Genomic DNA, 17,748 nt, shown 5'->3' with positions numbered 1-17,748 from the left:
CAAATTTTATCACCAAATCAAACTCAGAGTAATAGAAAAGAAATATTTAACACAAACTAATAATTAAAACACAAATTTCACCTATTGTTCAGGATATCTTTTTGAGAAAGGTTTTTGTTAAAGAAAATTTCAGATACAAACATAAAGAAAATTAAACAATCAATCCCCATATTCCCAGCTCTCAATAATGAGCCACTCATAGCAATCTTTCAACTTACTTTTAATCCATATTTTGAATCCACAATAGTTATGATACCTACAAAGGAAAAAACATTTTAATCACTTTTTAAAAAGAATGTTTATTAATATTTGTGCAACCATACTTCAGAATGAAAATTAAAACTAACCTATTTCAGTTCACAAATACTACTCAATAAAACAATGTACTGTTTTTTTCTCTTGCCAATGCTGCCATTTAATTAAATTCCAGTAATAAGTCAATGCATTTCCTGAGTGGCTAGCACTATTTTAAGGCACTAGAGAAGATATAAAACAAATAAAAATTTTAAATTAAATAAATAAGAAAATAAGATTTCCTTGGCACCGAAAAAGCTTACAATCCAAAATATAAGTCAAATTTCATAACATAGTCAAATGTGATAAGTACATAAGACAGGTTATGTCTAGTTTATTTTCACATAATCAAAATCAAGACTTTTCTTAAGATTTAAATTATTGCCTGAAGAATGAGACATCTTAAGGTATCATTCCTAACATCTCTCACCTAATCCAAAACCATGTCATAAATGTTTTACATAACATATGCCTAAGTTTCCAAACTACCAATTCATTTTGCAATCTCTGAATATATGCTGATAACAAAAGAATGAGTTTAATTATGCCTAAGGAATTCAACCAGTTACCCGCCACATATATTAGAGCTCAATGATGGGGCCCAGCTTAATAATTCTTAAATTTCTTAAAGATTATTACTTTTGAAAAAGTAAGAAAATTTCGACTGGTTTTTAAAAAGGTGAAAAAGGGAAAGAGAAAGGGAGAAAACATAGTCGCTTAACTAAGAAAGTTTCTAATATATTTTAAATGAAGGCATATCATTGCCCAAAAGTGCTCAGGTAAATAAAGTAAGGGAGGAGTGTTTAATTCTTATCTTCAAGAGAAAATAAAAGCAAAAATATGATCCTCATATTGCCTGGCGGATTAAAATAAAAGGCTCTAACATTATATTAAGGGCATAAATCAAACACCAGAGGATACAGAAAACCTACAAAGCATTTTTTTTTTTTTTTAAAGAAAACCTTAGTGGAAGCACTAAATTGGAAGTTGAGTGACATCGAGTTCCACCACTGTCTGGGGTTTTTTAATCTATATGAACAAAGATTTCATCATTAAACTAAAGTGTGAAAAGAACAACAATGCAAGGAATTAAAGTTATAATATGAATGAACAACAATAAGCTTAACCATAAAGATTTTACTTAAAAACAAAAGAGGCAGGGTGTGGTGGCTCACGCCTGTAATCCCAGCACTTTGGGAGGCCGAGGCTGGCTGATCACCTGAAGTCAGGGGTTCAAGACCAGTTAGGCCAACATGGCGAAACCCCGTCTCTAGTAAAAATCCAAAAGTTAGCCAGGTACGATGGTGCATGCCTGTAGTCCCAGCTACTCGGGAGGTTGAGGCAGGAGAATCACTTGAACCCAGGAGGTAAAGGTTGCAGTGAGCCGAGATCATGCCACTGCACTCCATGCACTCCAGTCTGGGCAACAAAGTGAGACTCTGTCTCAGAAAAAAAAAAAAAAACAAGAAAGATAAAAGAAAACTGTTTTTTAACTTACCATCAAGGTAAATATCACTCCCTAATTCAGCATCAACCCAAAACATAGAAGCCACTGCACCTGAAAATATATAATATTCATCAAATAAAAATATTTCTTCACACTGAGAAACATGATTCTATCCATGTTTTAATTTGCCCTGATAAAATTAACAGGTAAACACATATATCTTCTTATGGAAATTATAGTGACAGAACCTTTAACTATTTATAGCAAAAGGGAATTATAGTGATAGAACCTTTTACTATTTATACCCATTCCATTTCCATCTCTCGTTATTTCCTTTAAAAAAGACCGATTCTAACCACATATAAACAAAACATCATCCTTCTACCGATGCCATAATAATTTAATTAACAGATATTATCAAACAATTTGAGCAGTATGGCTTTGTGCACATCAGACTTATTTTTATTTTCTCACCTCTTTAATATGATAATCATTCAATCATAAATAGTGAATTATCACTCTAAAGGAAAAGGAAAACAAAACATAGATAATTCCAAAATCACTTGCCCAAAAAAATTTTACTTGTAATCTGTGTAGAACTAGAAGTAAAATTATATACTCTATGGCATTACTAATTATTTCTCACACTATTTATTTAGTACTGTATAAAACCTGGGTCTTAGGAAAAATTTTTCCTAAATAATAAATTAAAACTTGCTTTTGACAGAAATTGGTTCAGTACAAACCACATACCCTGATTAGTATGCCACAACACAAGAAAAAGAAAACTGACAGCAAGGAAAGTATTTGATTTTTGAAAGCATCACAGGCCCAGTTAGTGACAGGGCTGTCTAAAAGAATGAGTGTAGGAGAAAAACAAGGATAATCAAACTCATTCCAACGTCTAAAGCTGTCCACCTACTCTGACAAGATGTGGTCCCCCAAGCATCACTCGGTGTCAACAATGAAATACCTGTCAGCTGTTTACAGTGATTACTCATGCAAGATATAGCAAGGGCCACAAGATCTAATGGTTTCCTGATACCTATTGATTTTTTTCCCAAAAACTTAATAGTTTTCCAATTTGACTCAAATAGGATTTGTGAGTAACAGGGGCTGAATCAATGTCCGTTCTTTTCAAGGAAATTACTTTACCATGACAATTATTTAACTTAGAACTGGAGAGTGTCAGTCTCCAAAACGGGAAACAACTGAATTGCCAATAAGAATTTTGTTCACTTTCTTGGCTAAAACATGATTTTAATTAATGAGGGGGAAAATTAAATCTACCGTATCACTACTCCAAACAATAAGTCATTTAAAAAAGCATGAATTTTTTCACTCAGTAAAATATCTAACATACATAAATCATTTTGTAATTTTTAAAAATTCATTGATTTTTATTCTAATAAATAGTTTACAAATCCTACTGTTAATATTTGCCTCTTAAGTTGAAATGTAAGAGTATATTAATGCTTTATTCTAAAACTGGTATTTATCTTTGATATAATACTTGCCAGACTACATGAGAAAGATCTATTTAAAATTTGGATGTAGGTATTTAGGAGGAGTAAAGATGAATGAACAAAATTGATCAGTGGCTCTCAAACCAGGGTGCTTTTCTCCCCAGGGAATATTTGGCAATGTCTGAAGATGTTTTTGGTTGTCTTAACTAAGGGAATGCTACTGGCATCTAGTGGGTAGAAGCCAGGGATGTTGTTAAATGTCCTACTCTGCACAGGGCAACCCCCTCACAACAAATAATTATCCAACCCAAAATGTTATTTGTGCTGACACTGAGAAAACCTGAACTACATTTTAGAATCTCCCTTCTTCAAAATCTAATAAAACAAAAAATAAAAATAAAAAATAAAACAAAAAGGCCAACATTTTATTAGCAGCAACCAAATATAAAAGGGCCTGCCATAAATTTTGAAGACCGATAGTCAAAATAAGAAACAAAGTTACATGTGATTGATGGTCATTCCCAACTCTACCCCTACCTCCAATAAGAGGTTATAGGGAAATAGTTTACAAAATCCTAAACACTTACCAGAAATACACTCCAAAATGGCAAAAAGTAGAGCCGAGGAATGAATAAACAACACAGGGAAAAGTCAACAAAAAAATTTCAAGAGTGAGTTTTAACCATCTCCATGCTTTGGGAAGGAGAAGGTCAGGTCACATTCTAGGGCTCAGAACAAAGAGAAATGAGAGGTCTGAGGTCGAATGATGTCCCCATACAAGGCAAAGGAATTTTATTCATAAGCAGTTGGGCAGACCCAAGAGTGAAATACTTGGTACTTCAAGAGAGCAGAGCCTAAAAGCCACATTGCCCCCTTTGGCTCTCTGAATCACCACTTTTCCCTTCTCTTTCCCTCCACTCCAACAATATACAGCTTTCAAACTAGGGCTCAGGAGAAAAACAAACTTGGGTAAGGAGAGTGGAGTATTAACAATATTTCCCATCAGCACCACATAGAAGTTCTCCCATATCAAGAAGAAACATGTATGCATATGTATTACAGCCTGACAAAAAGAAACACACACATACAGGGAATAAAAAGCAAGAAAGAACACAAAATGAAGAAATGAATAGGGCACACAAGTGGCAAAGAACCCATTCTGGAAGGATACATAACCCAATAAAAACTAAAGAAAATTCTCAACAACTTCATCATAATGAAGAACTTGAAAACAATACAACCTTATAATAAACAAGCTCAAAAGCAAGAAGCAGCAGAATAAGATGAAAATACAGTTTGTAGTGCTAAAGAAACTTAGAGCCTATATAACACAATGACTTAACCAATTAATTCATTTAAAATATCAAAAACAGGACAGACACTGGAGAAAACAGAATTATTGACAAAAAGAAAGGCTTCAGATGATCACAGTAAATGCAAAGGTAAAAGACAAATCAAAGCAATTAGAATACATACGAAGAACAAAAGAAAATTCAGTATTAAAAAAACTGGTGTCATGAAGTAGAGGATCTAATAATTTGACCAAAAAAAAGTATTCATGGTAATAAACAAGGAAAATGTTCTTAGAAGAACTAAGGGCATATTATAATTTAGGGAAAAATGATTGTAAGTGACACTTAGATATACCTTGTTTATATTACTGAATTTCAAAAATAAAGAAGAAAACTCTCAGGCATTTTAGATTAAAAAAAAAAAGTGCCTTCAAGGAGGGAGGGAGAAAAATCAGACTTTTCTACAGTAACACTAGATGTCCCAAAATAATAAAACAGTGACCACAAAGTTCTAATGAAAGTGTTCCCAAACAAGTTATTTTTCAGGAATGAAAGCAATAGACAGACATTCTCAAGCATTAAAGAAAACAGCAAGCATTGAAACTCAGAGACTATAATACTCACAAATTCTTCCTAATAAAAGGAGAAAACACTGGACAAAGAAATCCAGCCAATCAAACACTAGGAGATTATGGAACACCATTTACAAAGTTGAGGGGGAAAAAAGTGTGACTGATAAATTTTATACCTAGCCAAGTAATCCTTCAAGTAATATAAAAACAAAAGACAGATATTTTGAATCAATGAAGTGTATAAGAACCCAAAGAATGCATGCAGTACCTGTAACTTGAAAAGACTGCCTGACAATGAAATTCAATCAGGAGATGGACTAACTCGGGAATGGAGAAGCAACAGTACTGGTAATGAGCACCAAAACTATTAAAACATAGAACTAAAAGAATTATGACAGAACCATGACAACATAAAGAATATGATCAACATCAAACTAGGCCAATTAATATCCTACAATGGCCTCTAAGTGTTCAAGTGAAAGGAACAGTCACCTGTTTCTCACTTTAAATCAAGAGCTAGAAATGATTATGCTTAGTGAGGAAGTTATGTTGAAAGCCAAGATACGCCAAAAGCTAGGTCTCTTGAGCCAGTTAGCTAAGTTGTGAATGCAAAGGAAAAGTTCTTGAAGGAAATTAAAAGTGCTACTCCAGTAAACACACAAATGATAATAAAACAGCCTTATTGCTGATATGAAGTGGTCTGGATAGATGATCAAACAAGCCACAATGTTCCCTTAAGCCAAAGCCTAATTCAGAGCAACCCTAACTCTCTTCAGTTCTATGAAGGCTGAGAGAGGTGAGGAAGCTAGAGAAGAAAAGTTGGAAGGTAGCAGAGGTTGGTTCACAAGATTTAAAGAAAGAAGCCATCTCCATAACATAAAAGTGCAAGGGAAAGCAGCAAATGCTGATATAGAAGCTGTAGTAAACTACCTAGAAGATGTAGCTAACATCATTCGTGAAAGTAGCTACACTAAGCAACAGACTTATTTTTTATTTATTTATTTATTTATTTATTTATTTATTTATTTATTTATTTTGAGATGGAGTCTCGCTCTGTCACCCAGGCTGGAGTGCAATGTGCAATCTCAGCTCACTGCCACCTCCGCCTCCCGGGTTCAAGCCATTCTCCTGCCTCAGCCTCCCAAGTAACTGGGATTACAGGCTCCCACCACCAAGCCAGGCTAATTTTTGGTATTTTTAGTCGAGATGGGGTTTCACTATGTTGGCCAGGCTGGTCTTGAACTCCTGAACTCGTGATCTGCCCATCTCGGCCTCCCAAAGTGCTGAGATTACAGGCATGAGCCACCGAGCCCGGCCAGCAACAGATTTTTAACGGAGATGAAATGGCCTCCTTTTGGAAGAAGATGCCATTTAGGACTTTCATAGCTATAGAGAAGTCAATGCCTGGCTTCAAAGACTCAAAGGACAGGCTGACTCTCTTGTTAGAGGCTAAAGCAGCTGGTGACTTCAAGTTGAAGCCAATAATCATTTACCATCCTGAAAATTCTAGGGCCATTAAGAATTATGCTAAATCTCCTCTGCCTGTTTTCTATAAATAATAAAGCCTAGATGACAGCACATCTGTTTACAGCATGGTTTATTTTAAGCCCACCATTGAGATCTACTGCTTAGAAAAAAAAAGATTCCTTCAAAATATTATTGCTCATTGACAACGCACCTGATCACCCAAGAGCTGTGATGGAGATGCACAAGGAGATTAATGTTGTTTTCATGCCTGCTAACACAACATCCATTCTGCAGCCCACTGATCAAGGAGTAACTTTGACTTTTAAGTCTTATTTAAGAAATATATTTCATAAGGCTATAGTTACCATAGATAGTGATTCCTCTGATGGATCTAGGCAAAGTAAATTGAAAACCTTCTGGAAAGGATTCATCATTCTAGATGCCATTAAGAACATTTGTGATTCATGGGAGATCAAAGTATCAACATGAATAGGAGTTTGAAAGATGATTCCAGCCCTCACAGATGACTTTGAGGGATTTCAGACTTCAATGGAGGAAATAACTGCAGATGTGGTGGAAACAGTAAGAGAACTAGAATTAGAAGGGGAGTCTGAAGCTGTGACTCAATTCCTGCAATCTCATAAGAAAACTTTAACTAATGAGAAGTTGTTTCTTATGGACGGGAAAAGAACATGGTTTCTTGAGATGGAATCTACTCCTGGTGAAGATGCTATGAACACTGTCAAAATGACAACAAACGATTTAAAATATGACAGAAGCTTAATTGATAAAGCAGGGTTTGAGAGGACTGACTCCAATTTTGAAAGAAGTCATACTGTGGGTAAAATGCTATCAAATAGCATCATGTGCTATAGAGACATCTTTTATGAAAGGGAGAGTCAACTAATGCAGCAAACTTCATTATTATCTTATGAAATTGCGATAGCCACCCCAACCTTCAGTAACTGCTACCCTGATTGGTCAGCACCCATCAACATTGTGGCAAGACCCTCTACCAGCAAAAAGATTATGACTTGCTGAAAGCTGAGATGATCGTTAGCATTTTTTAGCAATAAATATTTTTAATTAAGGTATGTATGTTTTTTAGACAATTCTATTACACATTTTATAGACTACAGTATAGTATAAACACAGCTTTTTTTTTTTTTTTTTAAGAAATGGGGTCTCATGCTGTCATCCAGGCTGGAGTGCAGTGGTGCAATCATGGCTCACTGCAGCCTCAAACTCCTGAGCTCAAGTGATCCTCCCAAGTAGCTGGGACTACAGGCCTGTGACATCACACCCGGCCAAAACGCATAACTTTTATATGCAATGGGAAACAAAAAAATGTGTGTGACTCACTCTATTGTGATATTCAGTTTACTGCAGTGATATGGAACTAAGCCCACAATATCCCTGCGGTATGGCTGTACAGTATAAGAATCACCTGAAGGGCTTATTAAAAACAGCTTGCTTGACCCCCTCCCTTAGAGATTCCGATTCAGTAGATCTGGGTTGGTCAAGAATTTGCATTTCTAACAAGCTCCCAGCTGAGGCTGAGGCTGCCATTCGACATACTACCAAGTAGCACTGGCATAGAGAGATCCCTGGAATAAAATTTACCTACTTGTGTGTGTGTGTAAGAATGTGTGTGTGTGTATGAATGTGTGTGTGTGTGTGTGCGCGTGTGCATGTGCGTGTGCGTGTGTGTGTGTGTATACAGTCTTGCTCTGTTGCCTGGGCTGGAGTGCAGTGGCGTGATCTCGGCTCACCGCAACCTCCGCCTCCCAGCTTTCAAGCGATTCTCATGCCTTAGCCTCCTGAGTAGCTGGGATTATGGGGTGCGCCACAACGCCTGGCTAGTTTTTGAATTTTCAGTAGAGACTGGATTTCACCATGTTGGCTAGGCTGGTCTTGAACTCCTGGCCTCAAGGGATCCACCTTCCTCAGCCTCCCAAAGTGCTGGGATTACAGGCATGAGCCACCATGCCCAGCCTCTACTTGTATATCACAATAGTGAGATGATTACTTTTAAACTTTCTTCTTTGTATTTTTTAGGTATTTAAATTTTTTTACAATGAATGTTCCATCTTTACCCAAACAATAAAATCTTTATTGTAAAGAAAGTCAGAAGCAAGAAACATTAACATTTTTTATAACTACAATTTGTATAAAAGCTTTCTCTGTGATCTTTAATTTTTCTTTCTTCCTCTGAAAAGCTGAATCGTGTTTAATTAAACTCTCAAAAGTATCAAGTTTTTGTCTATAAAATGGCAAAACTGGCTATGATGAAATAAACTGATATTTGCTATTTCTAATAAAAGCATACAATATATTTTTCTTTCTTACCAGATTCAAATATTTAACACCAATATATTAGTCCAAGTCCTATCATCAGTCAGATTTACCAGAAAGGTATGAAAACCCATGCCTACTATAAGGACCAAAATAGCCTAATTCAATACTACTTTGAAAACATGGGGATGATGTTATTATGTAATTGTTTTAATTACAATAACCACTGATCACATTTGAACTCTCAGGATACTTCAATATTCCTTTTGGACAACTATGACCTGTTTAGTAAATTACCCCCAAATACTTTAATATAGTTTTACAAATCACCCCAATGCCAGAGACCCAGATCAAAAAAAAAATAATGGTATGGGTCAGATTCACAGAATAAGCACTAACTTTTATGCAAACTGAAAATAAAGATTTTATCTAAAAGTTATTTGGGGAAAATAAGCAGACTTTATCAAGAATGAGAGCTTGGTAAGAAGGTAACAGAAACCCATTGTTAGAAACAGGTTGACTCTGTGTAGCTTTCCATAGTAGAGTTCAGAGTTTCCTGTCATGATTCCCTTATCAATGCAGTATAATAACTACTTACACAGCACTTACATTGTATTAGGTATTATAAGTAATCTACAGATGATTTAAAGTTTATGGGAGGATGTGCATAGGTTATAGGCACATACTACACCATTTTATGTAAGGGACTTGAACATTAATAGATTTTGGTATCCTCAGAGGTTCCGGAACTAATACCCCATGGATGCCAAGGGACAACTGTACTTAGAGGTAGAACGTCTCTGCTCTTCCTACATGTCCTTATTTTTAACAACTTCTGTTCTTACAAATAATCCTAAGTCAATCAATAAAACTTCAAATTCTATTAACAGCTTAAAAGTACCAAGAAATACTCTGTTCATTCATTCAACTGCCAAAGAAAATGACAACCGAGTACTTTTCCTCTTTTAAACCAAAAAAAGTTTTTGGTTCAATACTAACAAAAGCTTTAATACTCATTTTACATATTCCTCTAATACATCTATTTACAATATATCACAGAACTATATTCTGGTTATTAATAATCTCACTTCTTACCAGGGTCTGCTAATCCAGTGGTCTCTAACAGTATGTAATCAAATTTCCCCTTCTTTTGCATCAAATTCTCAATAGCTCTAAGGCCATTGTCCCTGGAGAATACCAAAACATAACTTACAGTTAATTACCTAAATATTTTGAAGTGATTATTATAAACACTTTAAAATATATTCAACAACCCGAGACAAAAGTATCCTTAGGAATGTGAAAATTTAACTCACTTCTAACCTTCTAACAAAATGTCCGTCCCATATTTACCAGTGAGAAAACAATAGATGCATATATATAATAGGTAAAAAGAAATCATATACATAATAATACTTTATTAAAATTAAAAGCAGAGGAAACTTTATCTGACCAAGTATCTTTTTATAGCTTTATGAAATTTTTAAAAACCAACATACAAAATAATGATAAAATTTATTAACTATAGTAGTTTAATATAATAGCTAAAGGGACACTGATATTAAACACCATATAATTCTATTTTACATTAGGATGCAAGGTTTTAATTTCCTTTTTTCTTATTTTATCAAAAGTGAAGGAAAATCCTTAATAGATTATATTTTGGTTGTTCAAGCAAGTCTGTTATAATTTTATCCTTGCCAAAACATTTGACACAAAGTCAAATACCTAAGGGAGTAAATGATGCCGAAGAGATTTAATTCACTAGAATACACAAAATTAACAGTACAAGTAGTCATTTTTATAACTCATTCAACAAATATTTGAGTGCTACTATGTGTTGGGTAACTCTTCTAGGGTCTATGGTAGACTAGTGAACACTGTCCTTGAAAACTTAACTAGTAGAACATAATGTAAGGTTTTTCTCTTTTTTGATAGTCATTTATTTTTTTTATAAGGTTGAACACTTAGAAATATGACCAATGACAGATTAAATTCAGAATAATCATTTTTTACATATGAGACTTTCATGCACTAGAGATTAAATAAGCCCTGACATCAAAAGCAATAAAAACTCAATAAAAGGACCAAAACATTAGAGCAGACAGAAAAGACAGCAAGAAACACTTTAAGAAAATGCTTCCTAATAAGTTTATTTTCTATTTGTTTGAAAATACAATGAAGCAAACTGTGTAAATTCAGTTAAATTACTCAAGAAAATTAAAGCTGGAAATATAATCAATAAACATTTCTAGTAAACCATGTACACAGTAAACACATTCCTCACCTCACTGAACAGCAGAGGCAACCGTTTCTAAGTTCCAGCCACTCTTCATAGAGCTCTCCACCTTGGCTGACAGCTAAGGATTTCTCCAGCGCACTTCCTAGAATCATCAACAAACAGCACTCTTTAGCTTATGTCCATTAGCCAACAAAAAACAAAGATGAGGATAACTCAATAATGGAGATCCTAAAGCAGAAACTGCATTTTATAACTTATATTCTTTCATTTTATTCATGCAGCCTCGATATCTAAATTACAGTACACTACATTATTTTAGCTTTTATTTAAGATGACTTAAGCCCTGAAAAAGACACATCCTAAACTGATAAACACACCTACTTCCTCCTTAGGCCTCTTACTTGGCCACCCCCATTTCTTAATAAAGTAGCTACCTTGAAGGCATTTTTTTCTTGTCCAAGGTAAACTTTCTAAATAGACTAGTATGTTTTATATACTGGATTTTGTATGCCCTTCAACCTCTTAAGAGACTGCCTTATCTATCTTTTTCTTTTCATTCTTCTTCTAAATTGTTTCTGTTAGACAAACTGCTGAATATTCCCAATGAGTAAAAACCCTAGTTCATCTTGAGGAAGGTTTTTGGCCAGTGTACCATGTGCTCATTTAAAAATTAAACTTATAGGGAGGCCAAGGCGGGCGGATCACGAGGTCAGGAGATCGAGACCATCCTCGCTAACACAATGAAACCTCATCTCTACTAAAATTACAAAAAATTAGCCAGGTGTGGTAGCGGGCGCCTGTAGTCCCAGCTACTCAGGCGGCTGAGGCAGGAGAATGGCGTGAACCCGGGAGGCGGAGGTTGCAGTGACCCGAGACTGTGCCACTGCACTCCAGCCTGGGCAACACAGCGAGACTCCATCTCAAAAAAAAAAAAACAACTAAACTTTTAGTCAAATTCACATATTTTCCTAGCAATACTTACTTAAGAAAGAATAAACTATATTTGAAATGCTTGTTGTCTATAAGAATTATTTTAAATGTTTTACTTTTCCTCTAATAAAGAAATATACCAAACAGTGAAGTTCTAAAAGTCCACTAAGCAAATGAGCTCCCATAAAATTGAGTAGTTTTACACTTACATATTTTTTATATTTCAGCTAGGTATTAATAAAGAGCTTCTAAAGAGGTTGCTACAGAATTCAGACTATATACAGAACATTAATGAAACATGAAGAAAAGTATTGAGAATGCTGTGAAAAATAAAATTGCGAAAATGATCCAGGAAAAAATAAAGAAAATAGTAAGAATAAATGTAATCAGTGTGCAATAGGTTATTTAATAAGATGATGAAAAAAACAGTCTGTTATTAGAAATCTCAGGATTTTTGCCTAAAAAGCACTTTTCTCTTTAGTTTATTAAAACCAGAAATCGAATATAACTGGCTTCCCATCCTGTTCATAAAACCTAGCTCTTTTACTTTTTACAACTGAAAAAAAATAGTACATTTTAAAAGAAATCGTTTAATAGATATTGTTTTTTGGCTAGAAGTGAGCTTTGATTACAACTCATACCTATGAAGAAAAACTCCTATAAAGATAACAGAAGTATTGTGTCTAGAGCTATTTTTTTTACTACAGTTTAATATTTGAGTTGAGAAGTTAAGCACACTTATTTTCACAGATAACTTAAAATACATGAGGATAAAGACCATATGTTTACCTTATTTTTAAAATATTGAGTTTTAACTGCATTGCAGATAATAAACATTAAACAAAGTTAACTAATAACACAAGCATTTTCAAATATTTTTCATGAGTTGCAATAGAGTCCACACAAAAGTGCCTCTCTAATTCCTAAAAAAAACATTTTTTGGCCAGGCATGGTGCCTCACACCTGTAATCCCAGCAACTTTGGGAGGCCGAGGCGGGTGGATCACAAGGCCAGGAGCTCAAGACCATCCTGGCCAACATGGTGAAACCCTGTCTCTACTAAAAATACAAAAATTATCTGGGCATGGTGGCGCACGCCTGTAGTCCCAGCTACTCGGGAGGCTGAGGCAGGAGAATCACTTTAACCCAGGAGACAGAGGTGGCAGTGAGCTGAGATTGCACCACTGCAACTCCAGCCTGGTGACAGAGAGAGACTCCATCTCAAAAAAAATAAAATAAAATAAAAAATAAACGTTTTTTCATATGTCTAGATTTTTACTTCTGGAGTCATTTATTTCATGTAAAAATGTAGTTTAATTCTGTTAATAAGAATTCCAAAGTTATACAAAATAAAATTTTATTAAAACTAATTTCAGTATCTCAACCCATATAAATCTTAACAGAAATTAATCTAATTTTTCTAAAGCTACCCACATCAATACAATACCTTGCATTTTCATTTTTAAATATGGAATATCAATTCACCAGAGGAATAAACAGTCACACAAAATCTTGCAACATGACATTTATTGAACTTTACTTACCTTCCCCAAATTCATTTAAAATGACCGCTACTCTTTTACTATGTTGCTCTGTCAAAATATAGTTCAGAAGTGTTGTCTTCCCAGCACCTATAAAACATATTTTTTGTAAATAAAAAAATTCAAAATAATTTTAAAGATACAAAAAACATATAAAGAATCCTAACATTTTTGAGAATTTGCATGCTATTTTTCATATATTATTTTAGTATAGAATATCCTAGAGGATAAGATTAAAGCATCCTTTGAAACCTGTTGCAAAATACTTTATGTAGACATAAAATTTTATAAATATTTACAAACACTCCTACAAGTTGAAACAGTTTCTTCAACCTAGCCTAACCTTCCCTAAAATTTACACACAATCTTTTATTTATAATGACCTTTTATTTCAACATTAACGAGACGCAAATTCAGGCTGACTATATGGCTACTTATAGTATGCTTTAAACAATCTATAAAAGTTTTTATGAAATGGGGAATAGAGCCAGGTAGTGTCAACAATGGACAGAATGTTCAGTAAGATAAATTCATAAAGCTATACCAACTTTATCCAGCAGGTGGCATGTGAAACCCAATATGTCAATCTCCAGTAGAAAAAAAATAGTCTTGTGAACCGTACACACTAAAATTCATAGAGGAAAAAAAGAAAATCCTAACTGCATAGTATTGTAGTTCAATTGTATGACTATATCATTTCTTTATCTTTTTTTTTTTTTGTTGGACATTTGGTTTGTTTCCAGTGTTTTACTATTACAGTGCTGCTAAAAACTTTTACATGTAGGCTATACATGTCTTCTGAAATACATTAAGTTTTCTAGTATATAACTAGATCTTCCTATAACTAGGAAGATTTTACGGAGTATTAGGGTATTAATATCTTTTAGGTCATATTCTTTTCAAAGCTTTTTAAGAGATGAAGGCTTATATTTAGAGTACTTTAGGAAGCTCAACATCACAAAAATATGAAGTATAGTATGGAAGAGAGAGACTTAGGGCAATGAGGAAAATCTTAAAACCAGTCCAAGCCTGAGACAGAGGCCCTGAACATGAGTGTTTCATAGGGCAGTGATGTGAAAACTGAAAGGAAACGGTGAATGTAAGAAATCTTCTAAGAGAAGATTTACTGGGGCTTTTTAACCATATTATGAAAAAAAAAAAACACTTTAAGACATAGCTCATTCATTCGAAGGTTTCTAATACGTTACAGATTTATGCTGGGCCTTGGTGAAAAAGTGAACAAGATAGTCTCTGCCTTCATAGAGCTTAGAAATATTAAGGGAAGGGGGGAATGGAGGGGAATTCAGTGAATAAGGAGGCAATTATGTCACAGGGTGACATATTCAATAGGAGATGCACAAAATGCTATGGAGAACCTAAGAGGGACAGACATCTAGCCAGAGGAGTCACAGTAAAAAAGTACCTATTCCAAGGGGCTAAAACACTTGGCACCTTTGAAGTAACACTAGTTCATTGTGCGGGGCCAATTTGGCAGGCTGGAAAGGTTGGCAAGATCCAGATCCTACAGGTCCTTGTAATTCATGTTAAGGAATTTGAATTTTAACCCATAGGGACACCACTGAAAGGTGTGACGCAGTCGGATTGACATTTATAAAGATCATTAAGGCTAACATGCAACGAATAAATTAAAGGGCAGCAAGACTCCAGATTAGTCAGGAGGCTTTTAGAGTATTCCAAACGGTTGGGATCACAGAAGCAGGATTTGGGGGGATGGTAACAGATGAAGTTTCAGACATGTTAAGTTTTAAGTTGTAGGACATCAAAATAGAAATTACACAGGTGTGTAGCTAAAGATGGACAAAGGGGGAAGGAGGAGGGAGCCTTAAAAAGAAGCCAGAGAAGCAGGTGGAAAAATCAGAAGAAAAATGTAATAGAAGCCAAAAGAACAGTGTTTCAAAAAGGGAAAATGGTCAGGGATAGGAGTGAAACTATCCCTAGATTCAGCAACAAGGTTGCTGGTATTAATTCTCACTCCCGAGCTTCAGATCATTTTCTCCAATGATCTACTGACCTACCAGTGAGCAACACGGGAAAGGCCCGAGGGGCACGTTTGAAATACATTGTTTTGGACAAGAAATTTGTTCATCTTCTCAGTAGAGCAGCCTCTGAATAACTGTGGGGAAATGCCCAAAATAAATTCCTTTATAAAATTACTTCCGAGCAAAAAACGGGAATAAACTTACAGTCTACAAGGTTTTTAAAAAAAAAAGCAGTTATTTCTTATTTTTACATAAAAGGTCACGAAGTGGCCCAAGTCTGTACCTGTCTCTAGCAACAACTAGGAATATTATTTCCCGGAAACAGTATCATTTTATTTACATTTCTTAACTTTTTCCAAACTTCTAATACAGTCATATATTTGTTCTAGCCCTTCTATTTAACTGTAAGGTTTAAAAATATATTTCTCAAACTTTTCCAGTAAGAAACTTCTAGTGTAAGTGCATAAACCGCCCTTCACGAAACTACCAAGTTCACAAACTTGTGGTTTCGAGTATCCCTGTACACTCTAAACGTTCTTAGTTTGAGAAATAGTCTTGGAGGACAGAGATTTTATTCTTACTTCCTACGCAGTGGTTTACAAACAGACCTCAAAAAAAAAGCGTTTAAGATAGGAGCACTTCCTGCCAACTGGCTGGAGGACTTTGGCTCGTGGGGAAGGGGAATCTACTGACGAAAGCCCCACGTGTCGGGCATTTTACAGACGGGACATCCTTTAATGGCAATAGGCAGGTGGTTCCGGCCCTGTTTCACAGGTGACAGGTATTTTTCCATTTTCAGGTGAGGTAGATGAGCGTCAGGAAGGTAAGATAACTTGCTAAGAGGTCACAGAGACAATTAGGGGGGCGTGTCTTAGCTTCAAAGCCTTGTTTCAAAGGCTAACTTTCCATCTCACTTGAGAAATGGGAATCTAACGCAGAGGGGACCGGGCATCATTAACTCCCAAGATGAGAGGTAACCCATACGAGAAGCAAGTGACCCAGCCCCTACCTCAAAGACATTTGCTCTTGATCATGAGGCCCCAATGCCTCAGGAGAAGAGGCACCGGCAGCCCGCAAAATCCCATGACACCAGAGTTCACGGCATTTTGTGACTGGGATGGTTAGTTACCTAAATACCCGGTGATAATTGTGACTGGGATCTTGGCGCCGAGGCCAGACTTTTCCTCCTCCTCGCTTTGCGTCGTCTCAATGGGAACCAATTCAGGACAATCCTCCTCCGCAGGATCCTCTTCCTCATCCACAGATCCAACAGCCGGTAACATTCCGGCCTACAGCACGTCCCTACCTCAGCTGAACCGCTGGGACCAACACGCCGTACCGCAGCCGCGCAAGCCCAGCACGCCACTCCAGGCCCGCCCGGGGCCTGACGTCATCACATCGCGACGCTAGCTGATCCCGCCCGGATTACCTGGGCTCTGGACGAGAACTGCCTCGTCCCTTAGCCACACCCCCCGGGGGGGTGGGCTCTCCCCGACGACAGCTGGACACGCCCCTGGGCGTGTTCTGTGAACCTGAGCGACGCTGCGGAGAGGCCTTAGGGCGCACTAACCACCTGTCTGAAGGTGTCACTGGCGCCTAGAGCCTTAATAAGCTACTGGCTGTAGGTAGAGCTGAGGCCAGCCTGCTGGAAATCTGGAGTGGGTAGCCTGACCTAACCAGTTCCCACAGGGCACAGATTTTATCAACTTGATTTTTTAGTCTCGTTAAAAAAAAAAAGTTTTAATTCATAGGGGAAAGAATGGAAGGTTATAACATTACAATTTTAATTATAATTTTTATACCTGAAGGATAACCAGTGACACTTTTTTCTTTTTTTATTATTACGTATTATATACGTAATTCCAAATTTTTAGTATTCATGCATCACTTTTATTTACTTTTTTCTCATTATTTATTTGGACCTCAGGTAACCTAAGTTCATTAATCATATTTGCTGGTGCATGACACTCTCATCACTAATCCATAGATGCCTTTCTTTCTAATATAAATTTATAGTGAACTCCTTTGACCTCATTCCTAACGTAAAAGCATTACCAGTAAGTTACACGTACCTATGTGCACCGCCCCCGCTTCCAATCCACAGCCTGCCCCATAAGATAGTAACAACAGTCATGAATTGGTTCTGGATTGCTGATCATTCCCTGTTTTCTTTTTAGTTTTATCACATATACCACGTATGTAC

General features: G+C 35.9%; 1 protein-coding gene across 3 annotated transcripts in view; it reads right to left on the bottom strand.

Annotated features, from left to right (window-relative positions):
- ZNG1A (Zn regulated GTPase metalloprotein activator 1A) overlaps nucleotides 1-17,027 on the bottom strand; it is a 58,111-nt gene extending 41,084 nt beyond the window's left edge. The window contains exons 1-6 of one of the 3 annotated variants that reach the window (XM_031014515.3): nucleotides 16,675-17,027; nucleotides 13,549-13,635; nucleotides 11,121-11,217; nucleotides 9,929-10,020; nucleotides 1,793-1,852; nucleotides 219-256 (exon numbers count right to left, since the gene is read on the bottom strand). In XM_031014515.3, the coding sequence (XP_030870375.1) occupies nucleotides 219-256; nucleotides 1,793-1,852; nucleotides 9,929-10,020; nucleotides 11,121-11,217; nucleotides 13,549-13,635; nucleotides 16,675-16,828 (528 nt within the window). In that variant the 5' untranslated portion in view covers nucleotides 16,829-17,027. Of the gene's footprint in view, nucleotides 1-218; nucleotides 257-1,792; nucleotides 1,853-9,928; nucleotides 10,021-11,120; nucleotides 11,218-13,548; nucleotides 13,636-16,126; nucleotides 16,164-16,674 lie in introns of those variants that run through there. The other 2 variants (XM_031014516.3, XM_031014517.3) reach the window with 2 other exon arrangements.
- Between the last annotated feature and the right edge of the window lie 721 nt (nucleotides 17,028-17,748).

This window comes from Gorilla gorilla, chromosome 13, assembly GCF_029281585.2.
Source record: "Gorilla gorilla gorilla isolate KB3781 chromosome 13, NHGRI_mGorGor1-v2.1_pri, whole genome shotgun sequence".
Taxonomy (NCBI): Eukaryota; Metazoa; Chordata; class Mammalia; order Primates; family Hominidae; genus Gorilla; species Gorilla gorilla.
This window is presented reverse-complemented; position numbering and strand designations above follow the sequence as displayed.